Source organism: Natrix helvetica (assembly GCF_964273705.1).
Source record: "Natrix helvetica genome assembly, chromosome: 1".
NCBI classification, from domain to species: domain Eukaryota; kingdom Metazoa; phylum Chordata; class Lepidosauria; order Squamata; family Natricidae; genus Natrix; species Natrix helvetica.
Genome location: NC_138548.1, coordinates 30,089,129 through 30,108,275, shown reverse-complemented (window position 1 = coordinate 30,108,275; position 19,147 = coordinate 30,089,129). Strand labels below are relative to the sequence as shown.

General features: G+C 39.9%; 1 protein-coding gene across 1 annotated transcript; it reads left to right on the top strand.

The window, feature by feature from the left end:
- Window positions 1–328: 328 nt before the first annotated feature.
- On the top strand, window positions 329–18,884 carry NAA30 (N-alpha-acetyltransferase 30, NatC catalytic subunit). Its single transcript, XM_081940261.1, has 5 exons — window positions 329–526; window positions 677–1,564; window positions 6,183–6,306; window positions 7,234–7,289; window positions 17,096–18,884. The coding sequence occupies exons 2-5, from the start codon at window positions 680–682 to the stop codon at window positions 17,231–17,233; spliced, it is 1,203 nt and encodes a 400-aa protein (XP_081796387.1). The 5' UTR covers window positions 329–526; window positions 677–679; the 3' UTR covers window positions 17,234–18,884.
- The last annotated feature ends 263 nt before the right edge of the window (window positions 18,885–19,147 follow it).

The window sequence follows — 19,147 nt, the reverse complement described above, 5'->3', positions numbered from 1 at the left end:
GCATTCGCTCCCCCGGACCCCCCTCGCCTCACTCGAGTTTTGTTCCCGCCTGGTCGCGCGCTTCATAACGATGTGCGCTTGCGCCGCTCCGCCTATGTCGCCGGAGCCTTCCATTACAGGAAAGTAACCACAAGTACGGTCTCGTTCTCCCCTTTTTTTCTGACCATAGAGTCTCTTGACTACCACCGCAAGCGGAATGGAGCCAGAGACAATACAGTAGCAACCCTAGCGGCAAGGCCAGCCGTAAAGCGAGCCGCGATCCGATGTCGCGCGCGGCCGCCTCGGAGGGAAAGGAGCTCGCGAGAAGCCACGCCCCTGACCCCTTTCTCCTTCCTCTCCCCCAGTCCTTCCTCGGGGCCAGTCATAAAGTGAAACGGCGCGAAGTGTCGCGCTTCCTCCCCGCTTCTGGAGCCGCGGCGGCGGCCAGGCCTGACAGGAAACCTAGCCGCGCTTTACGGCCGCTGGATGAGGAGGAGCGGAGAAAGGGAGCGGGAGGTGCCGCGGCTGCTGCTGAAGGGACTTTGGGGTGAGGAGGAGGTGGAGGTGGAGGAGGAAAAGGGAACACGCGGGTGGGGTTGTGTGAATGGAAAAGGCAAAGGGAAGAGTTGGGCCTTTTTTTTCTGACACTTTCACTCTTTTTCCTCTTCGCTTCCCTCCTTCCTTTTGGTCTCCTCAGGACATGGCCGAGGTACCGCCCGGGCCTAGCAGCCTCCTCGCTTCGCCGCCGGGAGCCGCCGCTGCGCTCCTTTCTCCCTTTCCGGGAACCGCTGAAGAGGAGGAGGACGAAGAGGAGGACGAAGAGGAAGGAGGAAGGCATTCCTGCAGGAGGGAGGAGGAGGAGGAGGAAGCTGAGGAGGAAGGCATGCGGGAGGGGAGCCTGCCCCGCCGCCGCGTTTGCCAGCCCCATCGCCACTACCATCAGCTCAATGGGCTCATCGCTGGGTCGGACTTGCGGCACTTGCGAAGCTCCCTGAAGGACAAGGTTTTAAGCCACAGCAACGAGAACCAGTGTCCGCCCAATAGCAAGAAAAACAGCAAGGCCACTGTTCCTGGCAAAACAATGGGACATGGGCAGGAGCCCCAGCATCCCTGCCAGGGAGGGGAACGGGAGACAAGCCCATCTTCACTCAGCAACCACCACCAGGTCCCTTGCCCCCAGGCAAGGACTGCACAGTCCCAGCAGCAACACCACCACCACCACCATCATCATGCTTCTGCTCCCTCTGCTGGGGACAGGAATGGGCTGGTTGGGGGAGGAGAGTTGGAGGAAGGTGAGGAGGACCAGGAGTTGGAAAGGGAAGAGGAGTCCTTGCTACTTCTCTCCAGATCCTTGGCCTCTACCTGCAGTTTGCAAAAATGCTCCACGGGTTCCCATACAGACACTTCCTGGGCCCCCCAGCAGGTGAAGGAGGAGAAAGGGGACCTCACAATACAATATGTCCGATACGAGTCCGAGCTACAGATGCCAGACATCATGAGACTGATCACCAAAGATCTGTCTGAACCCTACTCCATTTACACTTATAGGTATTTTATCCACAACTGGCCTCAGCTTTGCTTTTTGGTAAGTTGGGGGTGCAGACATGATTAAAAATGTGTTGCAAGGTTGAAGGGTAAAAGGAACAGTGTTGGAGATGGATGGACAGCAGTGGGTGATATGGAGAAAGTTAATAGGGTAAGCAAAATTCTCACATCTGTCATTCACCAGTAGTCAAATTGTGAAATAAATCATACACAAACTAGGTAGTTGTGTGTGGTTTGAATTATGCAGAATTATTCATAAACTTTCCCCCACGTGTACAGTGTGAACTGAAGACCAATCTCTCTATAATTTTGTTCCCAAGATAAAGGAAATTGAATTGTGCTTGGGGAATTTGGAATTACATGTGCTTATTTTAAAATGGTTTGGGGATACTGAGTTATATTGTCATTAGTTTGTTTTTAGAGTTTGTTCTATCAATGTCTGCCCAGTTAAAATCAGAAGTAGTAATGTCTTAGAAAATATTTGAGTTGAAATTTGTACAAAGTTTTCTATTTGTGGAGCAAATGTTTGAGAAGTAAATTAGGATAAATACAATCTTACAATGCTTCTGAAAAACTCATTTTGGGAATTTTAAATATGAATATTCCTTGGAACTTCATGGTATTCAATTTTAACTTGGTACCATTTATGTAATTTTAATGTTTTTGTATAAAATTGAAATTGCAACTTATTTTCAGAGATGAAAGCCTACATGTTATGTGCAACATGCCTCTTACAAAATTGTATGTCTTAAATAGACATGATTCTATATACAGAAAACAGTTCATTCTCCCATAAAAAGGTGAGCATAGATCTTGAACCATAATTGTAAGGAGAGGGTAGTTTGAAAGGAAAAAAGGGAGGCTTTCTTAAATGATTCTACCATACTACATTAAATATTTCTTTTTTAAAAAGATAATTATGTTAGTGTTTCTTGTTATTACTTATTAGCAGACTAAATTGCTATCTACTTAGTCAAATATCGGGTTAGCCAGCCTTCCTTTTAAACAACTGCATGTATCATACAAGCAATGGAAAAAAGTATGTTTACTTCAAAGTCTTAAAATATCTCTAAAATACTTTACAAATTGAAAGAAAAAATTCAATTTTGACATGTTTGACATGTTTATTTGTGATGTCTACAGACCCTTAATACAGTCATTTAAAAAATTTTCAGTGTGATAAAATATTCTGAGGATATTTGAGGTGTTGAAGCAAAGGCAAAAGAAACAATAAACACGAACACTTGCCTGAGTTAGATAGAATGCCATGAAAAAAATAAGATTTGTATAGTAATACATCAGTGTAATATAAATAAATGTTTGTAAGGGGCATCTCCTTGGGGAAACTTGCCCAGCTGGATGAGCTATGTCCAGATTTACAGCTTTCATTTGAAATCTATTTTCCCTTTTGCAAAATAATGAAAATAGATAGCAACTATTATGTAAGAATAAGAAAGGTCTATTTCTATATTTCTGTTGGTTTGTTTAATGAATGGACAGTCTAGCAATGAATGGCTTAGACCCTAAAAGAAAAGTTTACAGTTTTTCCCCTATGCTGTCTCATGAAAAAAATTCAGAAATCCAAACTGCTGTACAATATTTCAGTATTGGCATAATATCTCTACAGCAAACTAGGAACAAAAATAATAGTTGGAAATGTAACAAACTCTATTTTTATTTTTAAATATAGTCCTGACTCTATAAAAACAAAAAGTGAGATGACAAAAAAGTTTACAAATGGTTATATATGTATGTTTGTCTACTTAGCAAAAACTTAAAAAAATAACTGAGAATCATTATGCCAGTCCCATTCTTATTAGTTTAATATGAGTGTAGAGGATATAGTGATGTTTGGTAACCTTCAAAGTCTTCAACAAAGTTATCTTGATGTATTGGATTATTAATGAATATTCTAGTATTGCAGGGTGTTAAAGGTTAATGCAGTAGCATTGTAGTTAATTAAGAACCAGAAGGGTTACTTTTATATGCTCTGTTAAGCAAGGCTGCAACTTGTCCTTCTAGGTTTCCTTTTAGGTAGGGACTATCATCAAACCAGGATGCAATATGAAGGAATATGGTTTGTTGATGCTCAAAATTATTGTTTTCCATATATTATGAAGAACAGATTTGGGAAAATACTAATATCCCTATGTGATATGAGGAGAGCTTATAGATTGCCTGCAAACTAGGCCAAAGATCATTACATACATGAAAGAAGCTAGGAGAATATTTGCTTATTAAGTTTTCCCTCCAAAGTTACTTTCAAGGCATCTAGGAATTATTTACCTTTTGATTGCTCAGGTACACCCTCATGTTATCTGGATTAAACATTATTCAAATATTGATTAATAATATATTGGTGATCATATTAGTATTTTAGTATTTGGATAGCTAGCTTTGATTTTAACTTTTAAGGATTTTAACATAGTCGGAAAGCTCAAAAATATTCACATATTATCTGGATATTGGCAATATGTGTATTATATCGGTAATAATACTAGTATTAGTATTTGAATAGCAAGCTTTGATTTTAACTTTTAAGGTTTTTAGAATACTTGGAAAGTTACTCTCCCAGATGTACTCATTGGAATAGAAGAAGTAAAAGTCCTAAAGGGTCTTCCTTAGAACTGTTTGGAACACAGTTCTTCAATTCTTTAATTCTAAATGCATATCTTTTGGTATACAAAAGCAAATCTGACAAACCTGAAATCAGTCCGTTTTCAGTTTGTATTATTGATTCAGTCTGATTTTCACATGGCATATGTGATTTCCCCCTCTTGCATGGATTTGCCTGCTGTGTTTTTCTATGGCTGGGATAAAGCAATAAATTATGGTTAATGTGCCTTCAAAAGGGGGGGGGAGGAAAGCTAAGGACTTGATGGTGCATTGACAAACATAAGTCAAGAGGAGGTAGTCTGCCGCATATACCTGACTTTATTTGATTTAAGTAGTCAGGTATATAAATTGGAATGTCTAGAAAATATTTAGGAAGCAATTCCAAAATGCTTTTTTTAGAGTTGTCTTCTCGGAAGAACATAAAAAATCCTTTGATTTCCGAGGATCAGATACTGATCACTCATAGCAATAGGAGTAGATTATCATAACCCTGGTTTGGAATACTCAGGCATTGATCTTTCCAGTTATTATTGCTGCTTCACTGCCCTTTCTATCAGAAATTATTGCCGGATCAGTCTAAGTTTGATCTAATCGTAATCTAATGCTCATTTCTTTAATTTATCAAATTTTCGGCAGATATGATTAATTTACCTACATAACTTAGACCTAGCTTCATTTTTAGGTGAAAATATGGATTCTGGCACATATGGGTGTTTTAGAACCTTAAGATTCTAAATGAGATTCCAGAATAAAGTTTTTATTCTTGACTTGCATGAAACATGGTCAATAATCTTGACTCATGGTATGAGCAAGATGCTCCTTTGCAGCAACAATCAGTTCTGTAAGCATGATAAATACATGCTTACCTTGAATCGTATTAAAAATCATGCAGGTTGAACAGCTGTGTTAACCATCTATATGTTTCTTGATTTTACTGCATGCACCTAATGCAAAAAGTAGATCAGAAAAAAATGAAAGTTAGGTTTCAACTAAAATGTTACCTACAGCTGTAACTAGATTCAATATATTTTGTCAGGATTTACAACATTTTTTTTTCAGTTCTTACTTTTTCCAATCTCAACATTCTAAGTTATGTATTTTTATAGGAGGATAAAAATTGATGTTAGTACTTTTTGTCAGATCTGCCAAGAGAAACATATTTTGAAACTGACAACTGTAAAATATAGAAAAGTACATATATCTCGCAATATGTATAAAAGAACCATGCAATGGATTTGTCAGTAATAATTTTATGAAACCTAAAAATTTAAAATGTGCTCACTAAAAATTATATTTTAAAATTTATCTACATTTCATAATCTTTGGCTATTGAAATTACAAAGGCCATTTCTTTTTTTTATATTTCAGTTATTTCAGCTCCAATATAGCTCTTATTAGAAATGCTGATCGATCAATATTTCAGTTATGTACTTTCTACTTGGAATTTAATAATTCTGTTCCTCATAAAAATAAAAGATCCATTCTCAAAGAATAGAAAAGAATCACTGAAGAGTAATTCAAACTACATTGAGATACTGGATAAAATACTGTGTAAGGTCCAGGGCAACCAGGCTAAAGATAACATTTAGCATACTAAATATTATAAACAGAAGGTAGTTTGCACAGCTTCCTAACTTGTATGCCTCTTACACAAGCCCTTTAAAAGATTTGTGAAGCTTTCTTAAATAGCATAGATTTTTTTAAAAGCAATAAAGAGAAGAAAGGCACCCTGAGTACAAAAAAGATGCATCTATCCATTCTGGAGCAGTTTCTTATTCACTATTAGCCCTTTGTGATAGCAAATTAATACACTATGCATGTGTCTGGACAGATATTTGTGCTCTTACAACTTAACATCTAAGCCAAGGAGTATAATATTACTTTTCCAAGAAACTAATTTAAACTTCTGTTAACAAAGTTTTGGGGATTTTCCAAGATGGGATCTTTTTTAAAATGTGTCTATAAAATTGTGATTTTATGGCACTGTGTGTTAGCCTTAACCTACAAGATGTGTTTTGTTTGGTTTTTGTTTTGTTTTTAAGGCAATGGTAGGTGATGAGTGCGTAGGTGCAATCGTCTGCAAGTTGGACATGCACAAAAAGATGTTTCGTAGAGGTTATATAGCCATGTTAGCGGTGGATTCCAAATACAGAAGAAAAGGCATAGGTAAGAATAGCAGTTGCATCTTTTTGAAGCCTTCTGAAAGTAATGTACTTTCAGTTAGCTATTGCTTTGAGGTAAATATTTTTGCATAAAATTGCCTTTCTTTGTGGCAATTAATGTAATCAATATTTTTTTTAAATGAAGCACTCTGCTGTGGTCATGTACTTATGTGCAGCTCATGAGTCCGTATTCTGTGGATATCCACTTAGAACTCATCACTGACCCTATTCATACAGTTCTGCTGCAGTGATGTTGATAAGACAAACAAGTCTCACATTTGTGAAACATATTCTCTTTAGGTTGGCTGCTTTCTCTTGTGAGCCACCACTGTATATAAGAGATTCACAGGTTAAAAGGAGACCGGGGACAGAAATTTAACCCATTAAAGCAGTGTTTCTCAAACTTGGCGACTTTAAGTCCTGTGGACTTCAACTCCCAGAATCCCCCAGCCAGCTATGCTGGCTGGGGGATTCTGGGAGTTGAAGTCCACAGGACTTAAAGTCGCCAAGTTTGAGAACACTGCATTAAAGGAAAGGAATATGCATGATTTTATTAGCTTGTTCTGTACCCCATTACTTCTGTACCCCATTGGTTCCCTTTCTTTACAGTACACTATGTTGTGGCAGGTTAAGTGAAACTGCCTCTGGAAACTGCTATGCAAATTTTTGTCAGTGCTAAAGAATAATCCTAAATAAGATCTTTGAATGTTGTGCCATGATATCTCATTTATACTTAACATGAAAAACGTGAGTGTTTGGATTGCCTTCCCTCTCCCGTACGAGACAATTTTTATTAAATGTGTAGACTATCATATTACTAATTTTACTTCTTAAATTATGCATGTGTTGGAAGATCAGGACACACTAGTTCATGCTGTAATAATTTGTACTTGAAGTTTAATTTTATTTTTTTTATTTTTTTGTATTCCAGGTACAAACTTGGTTAAGAAAGCTATTTACGCCATGGTAGAAGGAGATTGTGATGAGGTAATTATTTTGTTTCTTTGAAGGAACTTTGTTTTTCTTCCTTGTTTCATTTGAAGGCTATTTTTCCAACTGCAGTTTACTATGTAAGCAAGGCTTCAGTTTAAGTAAAATATATTCAGAAAATCATATTATGCTGAATGTTTTCTAGGACTCCAAAGAATACATTTGACTTCTTTGGACTGTGCAGAAAAAGACATGAAATCTGACTTTACATGAGCAAAAACCCTAAACAGATCTAGATAATAATATAAATGACCTGAAGTAGTGATTTGAGCTTGCATCGTATAGTAAACGTTTATGATATTTGGGGCATATAAGTACATGAAAATGAGGTATGTAAATTACAGAAACCCGTACTGGCTGCCTTGTCATCTGGGTCAATAAGGACCATGCTAGGCGTTGGATTTCCTGGATATCTGGTGAAAAGTAAGCTACAGGACTCAGGATTGTTGGCTGAGCAACCAGGGCTAGCAGCTGCAGAACTCCTGGAAGAAAAGGTGTTTTCCCATCACAAACATACAGTGATTGAAAACAAAAGAAATAATGATCTGTTATTACAGTTTAAGTCCAACAAGAGCATTTTTGAAATGAGTGTACCAGTTCTGGAAAGAACAACATACAGAAACAACAGAACAGAGGCTAGCAGATCAATATCAGTTTATAATATGAAATAAAGTATTCACAGAAGCAGAATTGCAAGAATTGCAAAAGTCTACTGAGGACAAAGAAATCAAAGCCTTGCCAGAAGTAACTCAGACTATAAAGGCAGACTAAGGGGAGTTGGCAGTTAGAGGAAGCCAGCACAGCTATAGAATTGTTTTTATTTGGAAACCAGGCACCCTCTATTCTGCCTCAGAAAGAACAAAGCCCTCTAACTAAAGAACTAGAAGAATTGAAACAAAGAATAAGAGCATCTAGAACAGCACAAAAACAATAGAATAAGGTTGCCTGCATTGAAACTTGTTCCAAAGAAACAGCTAGCATAAGCATTAAAAGATGCCAATGCTGTATATATTAAATATAAGCACCAGCTCACTGCATGAAACAAATCAACTAATATACAGCACATCTACAGTTATAACTGAATATCTGGGATGCAAAATCAACAAAGAAGAAAAAAAAAGCCACACAGTGTACCACCAAAATAGAAGATCAGGCTGGAAAATAAATTAGCAAACAGAGATCAGATGCAAGTAAGCTAGAACAGATTTAAAAAAAAACCCAAAGAAGAAAATTAAATAATACCTAATCAAGAAATACCATGTAAAAACAAGGAAAGAATACTAGAAATAATAAAGTAGCAAATAACAGCCAAGAAAATTAGCAGATACAAAACTTGAATTGAAATTATAGGCAGAATCTCCAATTTTAATCCAACCAGAAAGGTTTCTATCAGTCCATTAATGGTGATACACTAGTGAATCAGTCAGCACCTGATAAGGAAGAAACTGCAGTTTTGGGTGAATATGTGGAATAACTCAAAGAAATATAGCAAAAACACAGTTTGGTTAAAGAAGGTGAATAAGAATGAAAAAAAGATGAAATGAAAGAACTTGTAATAACAGCAGAAATGGTGGAGAAAAGAGCAAGGAAGATCAAGAATGGTCAGCACCAGGTAAATATGAATTGCATAGATTTTGGTTGAAGCTTCTGATTAGTTTATACCCACTTGTTGCCAAGCAGTTTAACAATGTACTGCAAGAAAGTACATTGAAGAGTTACTAACATCTCGGATAACCTACCTGAAAGTTCCAGCAAAAAAGGCAGTACCAGGTAACTATATGCAATTACCTGCTTAACAGCAAAATTTAAAATTGTTAACTAGTGTGTTGCTGATGCAGTCCAACAAGCTCTTTCCACCTGAACAGAAAGGAAACTACCCCAACAGTGAAGGGACAAAAGATCAACTCCTAATTGACAAGATGATTCTGGAAAACTGCAAGAGAAAGAAAACCAAATTGAATGCAGCATGGATTGAATGTAGCATGGATTGATTACAATAAGTCATTCAATTCCCTACCACATAATTGAATAATTAGGTGCCAAGAAATAATAGGAGTCAGTAGAAACATCAGAAGTTTTATAAAAAGATTGATGGCACAGTGGAAGACATAGTTGTTAGTCAATAGTGATAGATTGGAATCTAAAACACAAAGCAACCCAAATATGCCCCAATAAACCCGTAGTTGTCTCAATCAAAATATTTCTGATCCTACCATTTCTGCATCAGATATAATTTTTCAATACTGTCTGTAAACTCCATAATTATGAGTGTCAGATCATTACCAACCATTGTTTATGGTGGGTTTCAGAGCAAATACTCTACATTCATAGAATTATAGTGTTAGAAGAGAGCATTTAAGTCATAAAGTTATATCTCTTACTCACTGGAGGAATCCAAATTCCCTCATAGATGGCTATTTAACTTTTATCTGAAAGTATCTAAAGAGAGTATCTAAAGCCTATCACTTTTCTAGGTACATACCGTATTTATCGGCGTATAACACGCACTTTTCCCCCCGAAAAATAGGGGGCAAATGATGTATGCGTGTTATACGCCGATATACGCCAGGCGATATACGCCAGGCGCACAGAAAAGGATCGCGGAGCGCTTCGCCCCAAAAGCAGCTGCTTTTCTGTGCGCCTGGCGTTTAAAACATCCGGCTATCTATCTAAACGCCAGGCGCACAGAAAGGGATCGCGGAGCGCTTCGCCCCAACAGCAGCTGCTTTTCTGTGCGCCTGGCGTTTAAAACATCCAGCTATCTATCTAAACGCCAGGCGCACAGAAAAGGATCGCGGAGCGCTTCGCCCCAACAGCAGCTGCTTTTCTGTGCGCCTGGCGTTTAAAACATCCGGCTATCTATCTAAACGCCAGGCGCACAGAAAAGGATCGCGGAGCGCTTCGCCCCAACAGCAGCTGCTTTTCTGGGCGCCTGGCGTTTAAAACATCCGGCTATCTATCTAAACGCCAGGCGCACAGAAAAGGATCACGGAGCGCTACTCAGCGGGGTGTGGGCGAGAGGAGGAGAGACTGGCTGAATATTCTCTCCTCTCCCCGGACACCCGACTAAAACGCTTTCTTTCGCCCGTGGAAGAGCTCATGCGGGCGAAAGGAAGCGCTTTACTCAGCGGGGTGTGGGCGAGAGGAGGAGAGAATGGATGAGCCGTCTCTCCTCTCCCCGACACCTGACTAAAACGCTTTCTTTCGCCCCTGGAAGAGCTCATGCGGGCGAAAGGAAGCACTTTACTCAGCGGGGTGTGGGCGAGAGGAGGAGAGAATGGATGAGCCGTCTCTCCTCTCCCCGGACACCCGACTAAAACGCTTTCTTTCGCCCGTGGAAGAGCTCGGGTGGGCGAAAGGAAGCGCTTTAGACAGCGGGGTGTGGGTGAGAGGAGGAGAGAATGGGTGAGCCGTCTCTCCTCTCCCCGGATTCCTGACTAAAAGTTAATAAAAAGTTCTGAGCTACCCTTATTTTGCTTCAAAGTTCTTTATTTGAAATTTAAATTTTTTTCCTGAAATTTCCCTCTTAATAATAATAATAATAAATTTGGATTTATTAGCCGCTCCCTTTCCAAGTAGGACTCGGGGCGGCGTACAATGGAGCATAAACATAAAAAATATATAACAACACCAAACGTACATATATACACAACACACATACATACACGGAGGAGGAAGCAAATTACATCAATAGACAGTTAAAAATCAGCTTTAAAATACCCCAATTGTAAAAACCCAAAAAATTAATATTTAAGGACAATTTAAAAAACAGTTTGGAGGAATGGGAAAATTACGATTGCGATTGAGCCAGGCCGGATAATTGAAAGAGGTGGGTCTTCAGCTGTACACGGAAGGAGCGGAGATCGGAAGTAATCCTGATGTCGCGGGGGAGGTCATTCCACAGGGCTGGGCCCATCACAGAGAAGGCTCTGCTCCTGGGTGTCGCCCCCCGACACTGTTTGGCGGACGGCACCCGGAGAAGTCCCTCTCTGTGTGCGCGAATTGGTCGTAGGGATGTGTGGGGCAGGATGCGATCCTGCATATAACTAGGCCCTGTGCCATGGAGCGCTTTAAAGATCATAATCAAAACCTTGAAACGCACTCGGTAGACCACAGGCAGCCAGTGCAGCTCGCGCAGGAGAGGTGTTACAGGGGAGTATCTAGTCCTCCCCATAATCACCCGCGCGGCCGCGTTCTGGACCAACTGTAGTCTCCGAGTGCATCTCAAGGGAAGCCCCATGTAGAGAGCATTGCAGTAATCCAGGCGAGACGTCACTAGCGCATGGGTGACTGTGCGTAGGGCATCCCGGTCCAATAAGGGGCGCAATTGGCGCATCAGGCGGACCTGATGGAACGCCCCCCTTGCCACGGCTGTTACATGGTTGTCCATGGACAGCCGGGCATCCAGGAGGACGCCCAAATTGCGCACCTGTTCCATGGGGGCTAGTTGGACGCCCCCGATGGCCAGAGATGGAAGCACCTGGTTGAACCGGGAGGCCGGAAGCCACAGCCACTCCGTCTTGGAAGGGTTGAGTTTTAGTCAGTTGCCATCCATCCAGACCCGTACGGCCTCCAGACACCGGGACATCATTTCGACGGCCTCATTGGGGTGGTTCGGAGTGGAAATGTATAGCTGAGTGTCATCAGCATACAGATGATATCCCACTCCAAAACCACGGATGATCTCGCCCAGCGGTTTCATATATGTGTTGAACAGGAGAGGCGAGAGCACCGATCCCTGTGGCACTCCACATGTGAGTGGCCTCCGGGTCGAACTCTGCTCCCCTGTCAACACACGTTGCGTCCGACCAGAGAGGTAGGAGCCAAACCACCGTAAAACGGTGCCCCTGACTCCCAGCCCCTCTAGCCGGTGCAACAGGATACCATGGTCGATGGTATCGAACGCCGCCGAGAGATCTAATAGGACCAGGATAGAGGAACAACCCCTATCTCTGGCCCTCCAGAGATCATCAACCAATGCGACCAAGGCCGTCTCCGTGCTGTGCCCGGGTCGGAAGCCGGACTGGCGCGGGTCTAGATAATCATTTTCCTCCAGGTGACGTGGGAACTGCTGTGCTACCACACTCTCTACAACCTTCGCTAAAAAAGGAAGGTTGGAGACTGGACGATAATTGACTAGGTCCGTTGGGTCCAGGGAAGGCTTCTTGAGCAGGGGCCTCACCACCGCCTCTTTCAAGGCGGCCGGTAGAGACCCCTCACCCAACGAGGCGTTCACCAGGCCCAGGAGCCAGTCGCGCGTAACCTCCCAGGATGCCAGTACAAGCCAGGAGGGACACGGGTCCAATAAACATGTGGTGGGTCGCAGACGTCCACGCAACCTGTCCAAATCCTCGATGGCAACCGAGTCAAACTCCTCCCAAAGCGGTCCCTCAAGACTCGCAACGGGCGTCTCTACTGAACCCCTGAAAGGGGTCCATCCCATCCGGATTTGAGCGACTTTGTCCTGTAGATAATTCCCAAACTCCTCTGCTCTGCCCTGTAGTGGGGCTTCCCGTGGTCTCTCAAACAAGAGGGAACGGGTCACCCGAAACAGGGCGGCAGGGCGGTTATCTGCAGACGCAATAAGAGCGGCGCAATGTTGACGTTTGGCCGCTCTTAATGCCACAAGGTACGTCTTCAAATAGGCTCGTGCCTGTGCTCGGTCAAATTCGGAGCGGGAGGATCTCCAACGACTCTCTAGGCGTCTCTTGTGGCGTTTCATCACCCTTAGCTCCTCGGTAAACCAAGGTGCCAGGGTGGTTCGTCGCCGCAGGAGAGGCCGCAAAGGCGCCACCCGGTCTAGGGCCCCGGTAGTCGCACTATTCCATGCGACTACCAGGTCCTCCACTCGGGGGCGGGTCAGGTCCACAGGAGGTGGCCCAAGTTCCGTCTGGAACCTATCCGGTTCCATCAGGCGCTTGGGGCGGAACCATCTAATACCTTCCAGTTCCGCCTCCTCGCGGCGGGGGGTAGCACCAGGGAAGTCCAGCCGGAGAAGTGAGTGATCCGACCATGACAGGGGAATAGTGTCTAGATCCCCTATTCCCAGATCACTCGTCCACTGGCCCGAGACAAAAACAAGGTCCAGGGTGTGGCCTCCCTCGTGAGTAGGGCCCTGAATTAACTGGGTCAGGTCCATGGCTGTCATGGAAGCCATGAACTCCCGAACCCCCTCAGACGCTTCTCCCATCGACGGCAGATTAAAATCCCCCATCACTAAAAGTTTGGGGGTCTCAACCGCCACCGATGAGATCAGCTCAAGGAGTTCGGGCAGGGCCGCTGAAGTATAGCGAGGAGCCAGGTATACTATCAGCAGGCCCAACTGCCTCCCTGGGCCCCATCTCACGACGAGGGACTCACACCCGGATGTCTGCGGCACAGTGAACTCTCTCGGCTCTAAGCCTTCTTAAAATGAAGGTGCGTGTTATACGCCTGTGCGTGTTATACGCCGATAAATACAGTAGTTCCAGAATTGAACTGCTCTTATGGTTGGTGGGGGGGTTTTCTAACATTTAATCAGAATCTTCCTTCTGTGACTTGAATTCATTATTTCATCATCTGAACTCCAGATGTCTGATTTAATCTTCTAAAAATAATAAATACATAAATAATATACCTTTCGGGTATTTAAAGAGTGCCATCATATTTTTCTTCACTCCTGTCCTCTCAAGTTTAAATAAATCCATCTCTTAATCTTATAAGAATTAGTTTTCTAAATCGTCTGATCATCAACATTGCTCATCTTCTGATCATCTTCCCTGAATCTGTTTCTGATCTGTTTCAATTCTTAACAAAGTGATTCCAGAATTTGACATAGTATTCAAGGCAAAGTCTTACAAATGCATAAAAAAGAATGATTACATTCATAATTGGGAAAAAATGGTGTGCCAAAAGAGTTGATTTTAGGTAGTACAAACTCAAAACACATTCCAAAGTGATTCAGTTCATATATGTCATAAAATGGGGTTTAGTTGCAGCTGTGGGACAAAACACAGTGATTCCACACAGAAATAGCTGTGGGGTTGGATGAGGCAGGAAAAAACCATGGTTAGCAGTAATAGTTGAGCAGAGGGAGGAAAGATCATACAGGGGGATGTTAGTGGGATATCCTAGTCTTTGATAATCAATAGCAACTGAGGGAAGGAAGGAATAAAAAGAGCTGGAAGACTGCTCTATAAGTTTATTAAAATCCTTAAAATTGAAGAGATGTGTTTAACTAACTCATCTTTAGTCATCCTTAAAATCAAGAATGTGTACATTACCAATTTCTCCAACTCTTTGTGCTACTTCCCCTTTCTTGACTTGTATTTGCTTTATTTTTAAAAATAAAGTCAAAGGTAGTTTGTGTCTTCCATCTTTTTTTTTTTAAAAAAAAGAAAACAAACATAAAATAAAACTAGCCAAAATTATTATAAAATGATTCTTCATAACAACATATTTTTGTGAAGCCTTACTGGAAATTCACATTCTTTTATTATCTAGATAGCAAGAAATATTCAGAATACTATTAAAACTTGAATGTCAGCATTGAATTGTTCTTTAAAGAGTAGGTGATTTGGCAGGACTTGTTCAGAGAGTTTTCTACAGCAACATCCAGCATTTCCGGTCCTTAGGCCTAACTATTTTTACTAGGAAAAAAATGAAACGTATGATGCTGCTTTTATTTATACTCATGGTATTTTTCTTATAATGCCACTTATTTAGACATAAAATTAATAATTGTGCTATTAGATTTAATAGAAGATTTTGCAATTTTTTGCCTTCAGATAAACTCCTAGCAATTACTTGGAGAAATCCTTGTAGTTTTCTTGGCAACGTTTTGGAAGTGGCTTTCTACTTCTGATTTTCTCTCAAGAATTTAAAGTGTACAGGTAGTCTTTGACCAGTTGGGGCCACAAATTAGGCTGCTAAATGATACAGTCATTAAGCAAATTATCATGTGACTGGATTTGATTATGCAACAATCTTTTCTATGGTTGTTAAGCGAATCCATGGTCATGAAGTGGCTTTCCCAACTGACTTTGTTTGGCAGAAGCCTGCTGGGAAAGTTGTAAATTGCAGTTCCATGACAAGATTCTGCAACCTTTGTGAATGTAAACTGATTGCCAAGTGCCTGAGTTGCAATGACCATAGGGATGTGTTGTTATAACTTCAAAGTCGGTTCATAAGTCACTTTTTTGAGAGTACACTAACTTTGAACCACTGTGAAACAAACTATTGTCAGACTAACTGAAATAAGACTAATCATAAACTTTGTTATGGCTTAATGTAATACAAGGAGTAACATTAGTTCATGTCATTAAAACTTGTAAAAAACACTTCAGTGAAGAAAACCAGTGATTGCTAACAGTTATCTAATCACTTTTTCTTGGTTACAACGAGATGTAAATATTCTGGAAACACCACTCTCTTAAATCAATTATTAGTTTGCTCTTTTGTGGATAGATTTCAGAAATATATTTGATTTTTAGTCTTCCACACAATATCAGTTCCTTTTAACATTATGTAAATGATGTGCTTCTAGATTGCTCAGTAATACAGTATCTGAGCAGTATTCAAACACAAGCTCTATTAAGTAGAGGGTTTTCCATATATTTTATTTCTATACAGTTCTCCCTGCAAATAGAAGTCAGAGCATTTTAGAAGAAGGTAACATTAAATAAAGTATTACAATGAAACCAACACTACTTACAAACAATAAATACTAATTTTCAAATCAGAAAATCAAACCCAGAAAAACGGTATAAATGGCTGGCAAGTATAAAAACAGAGCCTGGTTCTGGATTAGTTGTCTGCCCAACCAAACATACCTTCCAATATTTTCTGCAAGAAGAATGGACAGCAGGGAAACACTTCTTGTGAGCAACATCACTATAGTTGCCTTACTTTTCCTCATTGCATTGTGAGTCAAAATTATCAGTGGTAACACAAAGTGATCTTCCTAACTGACATGAATGGTATGGTATGGTATTAGGTGAGATAATCACATTAAATATTTATCATTTTAATTGGATTAACTTTGCCATAGGATATTATCTGATTTCGTAGTTCTAAGAATGCAGGATCTTTCTTTGTTCTAAAAATCTAACTACAAGTTTGTATATGCTAAAATTATTATTTTAATTATTTTATCTTTACCCCCAACTTTCTTCTGAAGAATTCAGGACAGCATGCAAATTGCTTTCTCCATTTTTATCTTCACAAGACATTACTCACATTATTAAATCAATTTTATTGCAGTCATTAACTAGCATAGTAGTGGAAAATTACGCTGAGAGTATAGTGAGCTAACTGTAGATCCTTTTAATTTATTTTTTTAAAAATTTATATTCCAATTTTCAAAAGGCTAATTCTTCCAAAATAGCATGTAAGCATCATTAGTACATAATTTGTTAACACCTTAATAAATAACATAAATATATGGCAATCCTTCTAAGGATTGTTGATAGTAAAACACAGAGAGCTACCTCTGGGATCCTGGATCCAGGGAGAGTTCAAGAATCTTATGGAATGTCTTTTTAATGCTAGGGAACTTGTAACTATAAATAATTGCAAGCTGTGCTATAACATTTGGTCAAGAAGCTTGTTTTCACTTTAATATGCAACTCAACTTGGGCTAGGAACTCAAGCGTTGGACTAAGATTGAGTTGGGGATCTTTGGTCTGGGCACCTGGGTGGGAAAGGTATTTCTGTTTGTATTTTTATGTTTTGTTGCGAACTGCTTAAAATCTACATGAGCCTAGGCAGCCATATAAGTCCTGCAAATAAATTAAAAGCATTGAAAAATATGTCTTATTTTTCAGGTTGTCCTGGAGACTGAGATCACAAACAAGTCTGCATTGAAACTTTATGAAAATCTTGGCTTTGTGCGAGACAAGAGGTTGTTCAGATACTATTTAAATGGAGTTGATGCATTGCGTCTTAAACTTTGGCTGCGTTAATTGGAGGACTTTTCTTCTCAACAAACATGGCAGCAGCATCTTTTGCATTCAATGCAATTTGTGTGGAATTGCTTTGCAGTTGGACATAATAACTTCCATACAGCTCTTCTTTGTGAGTGTCTCATCGAGCATTGCACCTAAATTGTTGCACTGTGTGGCATGGCACATCTTGTTCTGAATTTACAACAGGTTGTTTCAGACTTCAAATCCTCTTGGTAACCAGGAAGATGTGCCAATAGGTAGCCAAGAGCTCCTCTTTTCATTTGCAAGTCTACTGACTCCTGTTATATACACGGTGAACATTTTATCAAGAATCTGTGTATACAGAACAAAACCTTTTTTTTTAAGAGAGAAAGAAAAGCCAATGTAATTGTAAAATTCTATAAGTATACTAACATTTCATACAAATCTCACCATAGTTTTTTTTTTCCCTGGGGAAAATAAAAATTACTTCAACTTTAGGTTTTATTTTTCAATATTGAAGTTTCCATTCTTAAATATTGGTACCTCAGTGATTAGTGGATGAAAAAAATGTATTGTAGGGTGGGGTGTGTGTTACATCAAGTAACGGTAACAATTAAATTGCGTCTGCCAGTGCCTGTAGAAATACGTATATTTGTCTCCACTGCTAATTTGAGTGCATGCTTTCTTTTCTTGATTTTTTTTGTCTTTGCAAGAATGGCTTTTATTTAAATTCTGGATTTGATAATAAATTATTTCATGTATCATTTGGACAGAACTCCCATGTGAGGGCTTAAGAAGCCCTTGTCTTACAGTAAAAAGTCTAAGCTATTTTTTAAAAGAACAATTTTGAGTAGCTGCTAAAAGGGAGTCTGATGCACTTTTTCCTTTAAAGAGAGTGAGGGATCTTTTTAAAAAGCAAACAAATTAATGTAATCTGGATTAACTTTTATTTAATTAGAATTATCACTAGAATAGCTAAAGAACCGTTATTTGTAAACAGTTGAATGAATTTAAATTCTGCTTGGACTCATGCTTATCTTCCATGTTTTAAAAATGCTTCGGTCTTCAGTTCTTGGTCTTGAAAATGAATTTCAAACCGCAATACTATGTTTGTTCTTTAGCTGCTTTCACTTTATTTTTTTTATTTTAGAAAAGCCAAATCTCTTGCAGTTTTATTTTTTTTCTGAATCATTTGACAGAGGAGTGTCCAAAGGTTGGTTTTGAGTTCTTCCCTCTTTTTAAAATCTACTACATGAGCTTGTATTCTTTTTCACCAGTTACACTGTGTACTTCTGTCTGTCAGTGCAATATGTAAAGCAAATCACTTCTTTTTGGCAGTTCAGCAATGACAGCATTAGTATATAATATATAAAAGCAAAACATAAGATTGATCCCAAATAACTCATGGGAAAAATTCTTCTATTGATAGGAAACCCTTCAGAATTCAAGTTTGCCTTACTATGTAATATGTTAAGTTCAATCGATCATTTTATAAAACGGTTTAAGTTACTGTAAATCTGAGAGGACTTTACCTCTAGTCCCCCTCTGGAGAAGAATACCCATTCTGGATAGTTTAGCAAATTTAAAGGAAGGCCATCCTTATTTTGCACAGTCTGAGCATCTCCCCCACTATGTATAAGTTGTGAATTGTATTTGGGAAAAAATAAAGGATTTTAATTTAAAACTGGCACTTATCTCCTGATATATTTTGTATAGTGTATTCCATCCACTTGATGGTTGAATTTAAGAACTTGCCAACTTTCTGCCCTTTGCAGCACCAGTCTTGAACAGCAGATAATTGAATGCTGAGCACCATCAAATATTTTAACCATGCCCTTTTTAGCTCTAGTGTAGTCAGTCTTCCTAGTTGGCTATATTTATTTTATCTGGAAGGTGTCAGACTGCAGAAAGTCCTTCTAAAGCACCAGGTAAGCCCAGTTTGCAATGCAT

Bases quoted from the DNA above. Each gene is read 5' to 3' on its own strand.
- NAA30 (XM_081940261.1), top strand. From the start codon at position 680: ATGGCCGAGGTACCGCCCGGGCCTAGCAGCCTCCTCGCTTCGCCGCCG. The intron at 1,565-6,182 runs GTAAGTTGGGGG...TTTGTTTTTAAG, and splicing joins GGCCTCAGCTTTGCTTTTTG to GCAATGGTAGGTGATGAGTG. The intron at 7,290-17,095 runs GTAATTATTTTG...CTTATTTTTCAG, and splicing joins TAGAAGGAGATTGTGATGAG to GTTGTCCTGGAGACTGAGAT.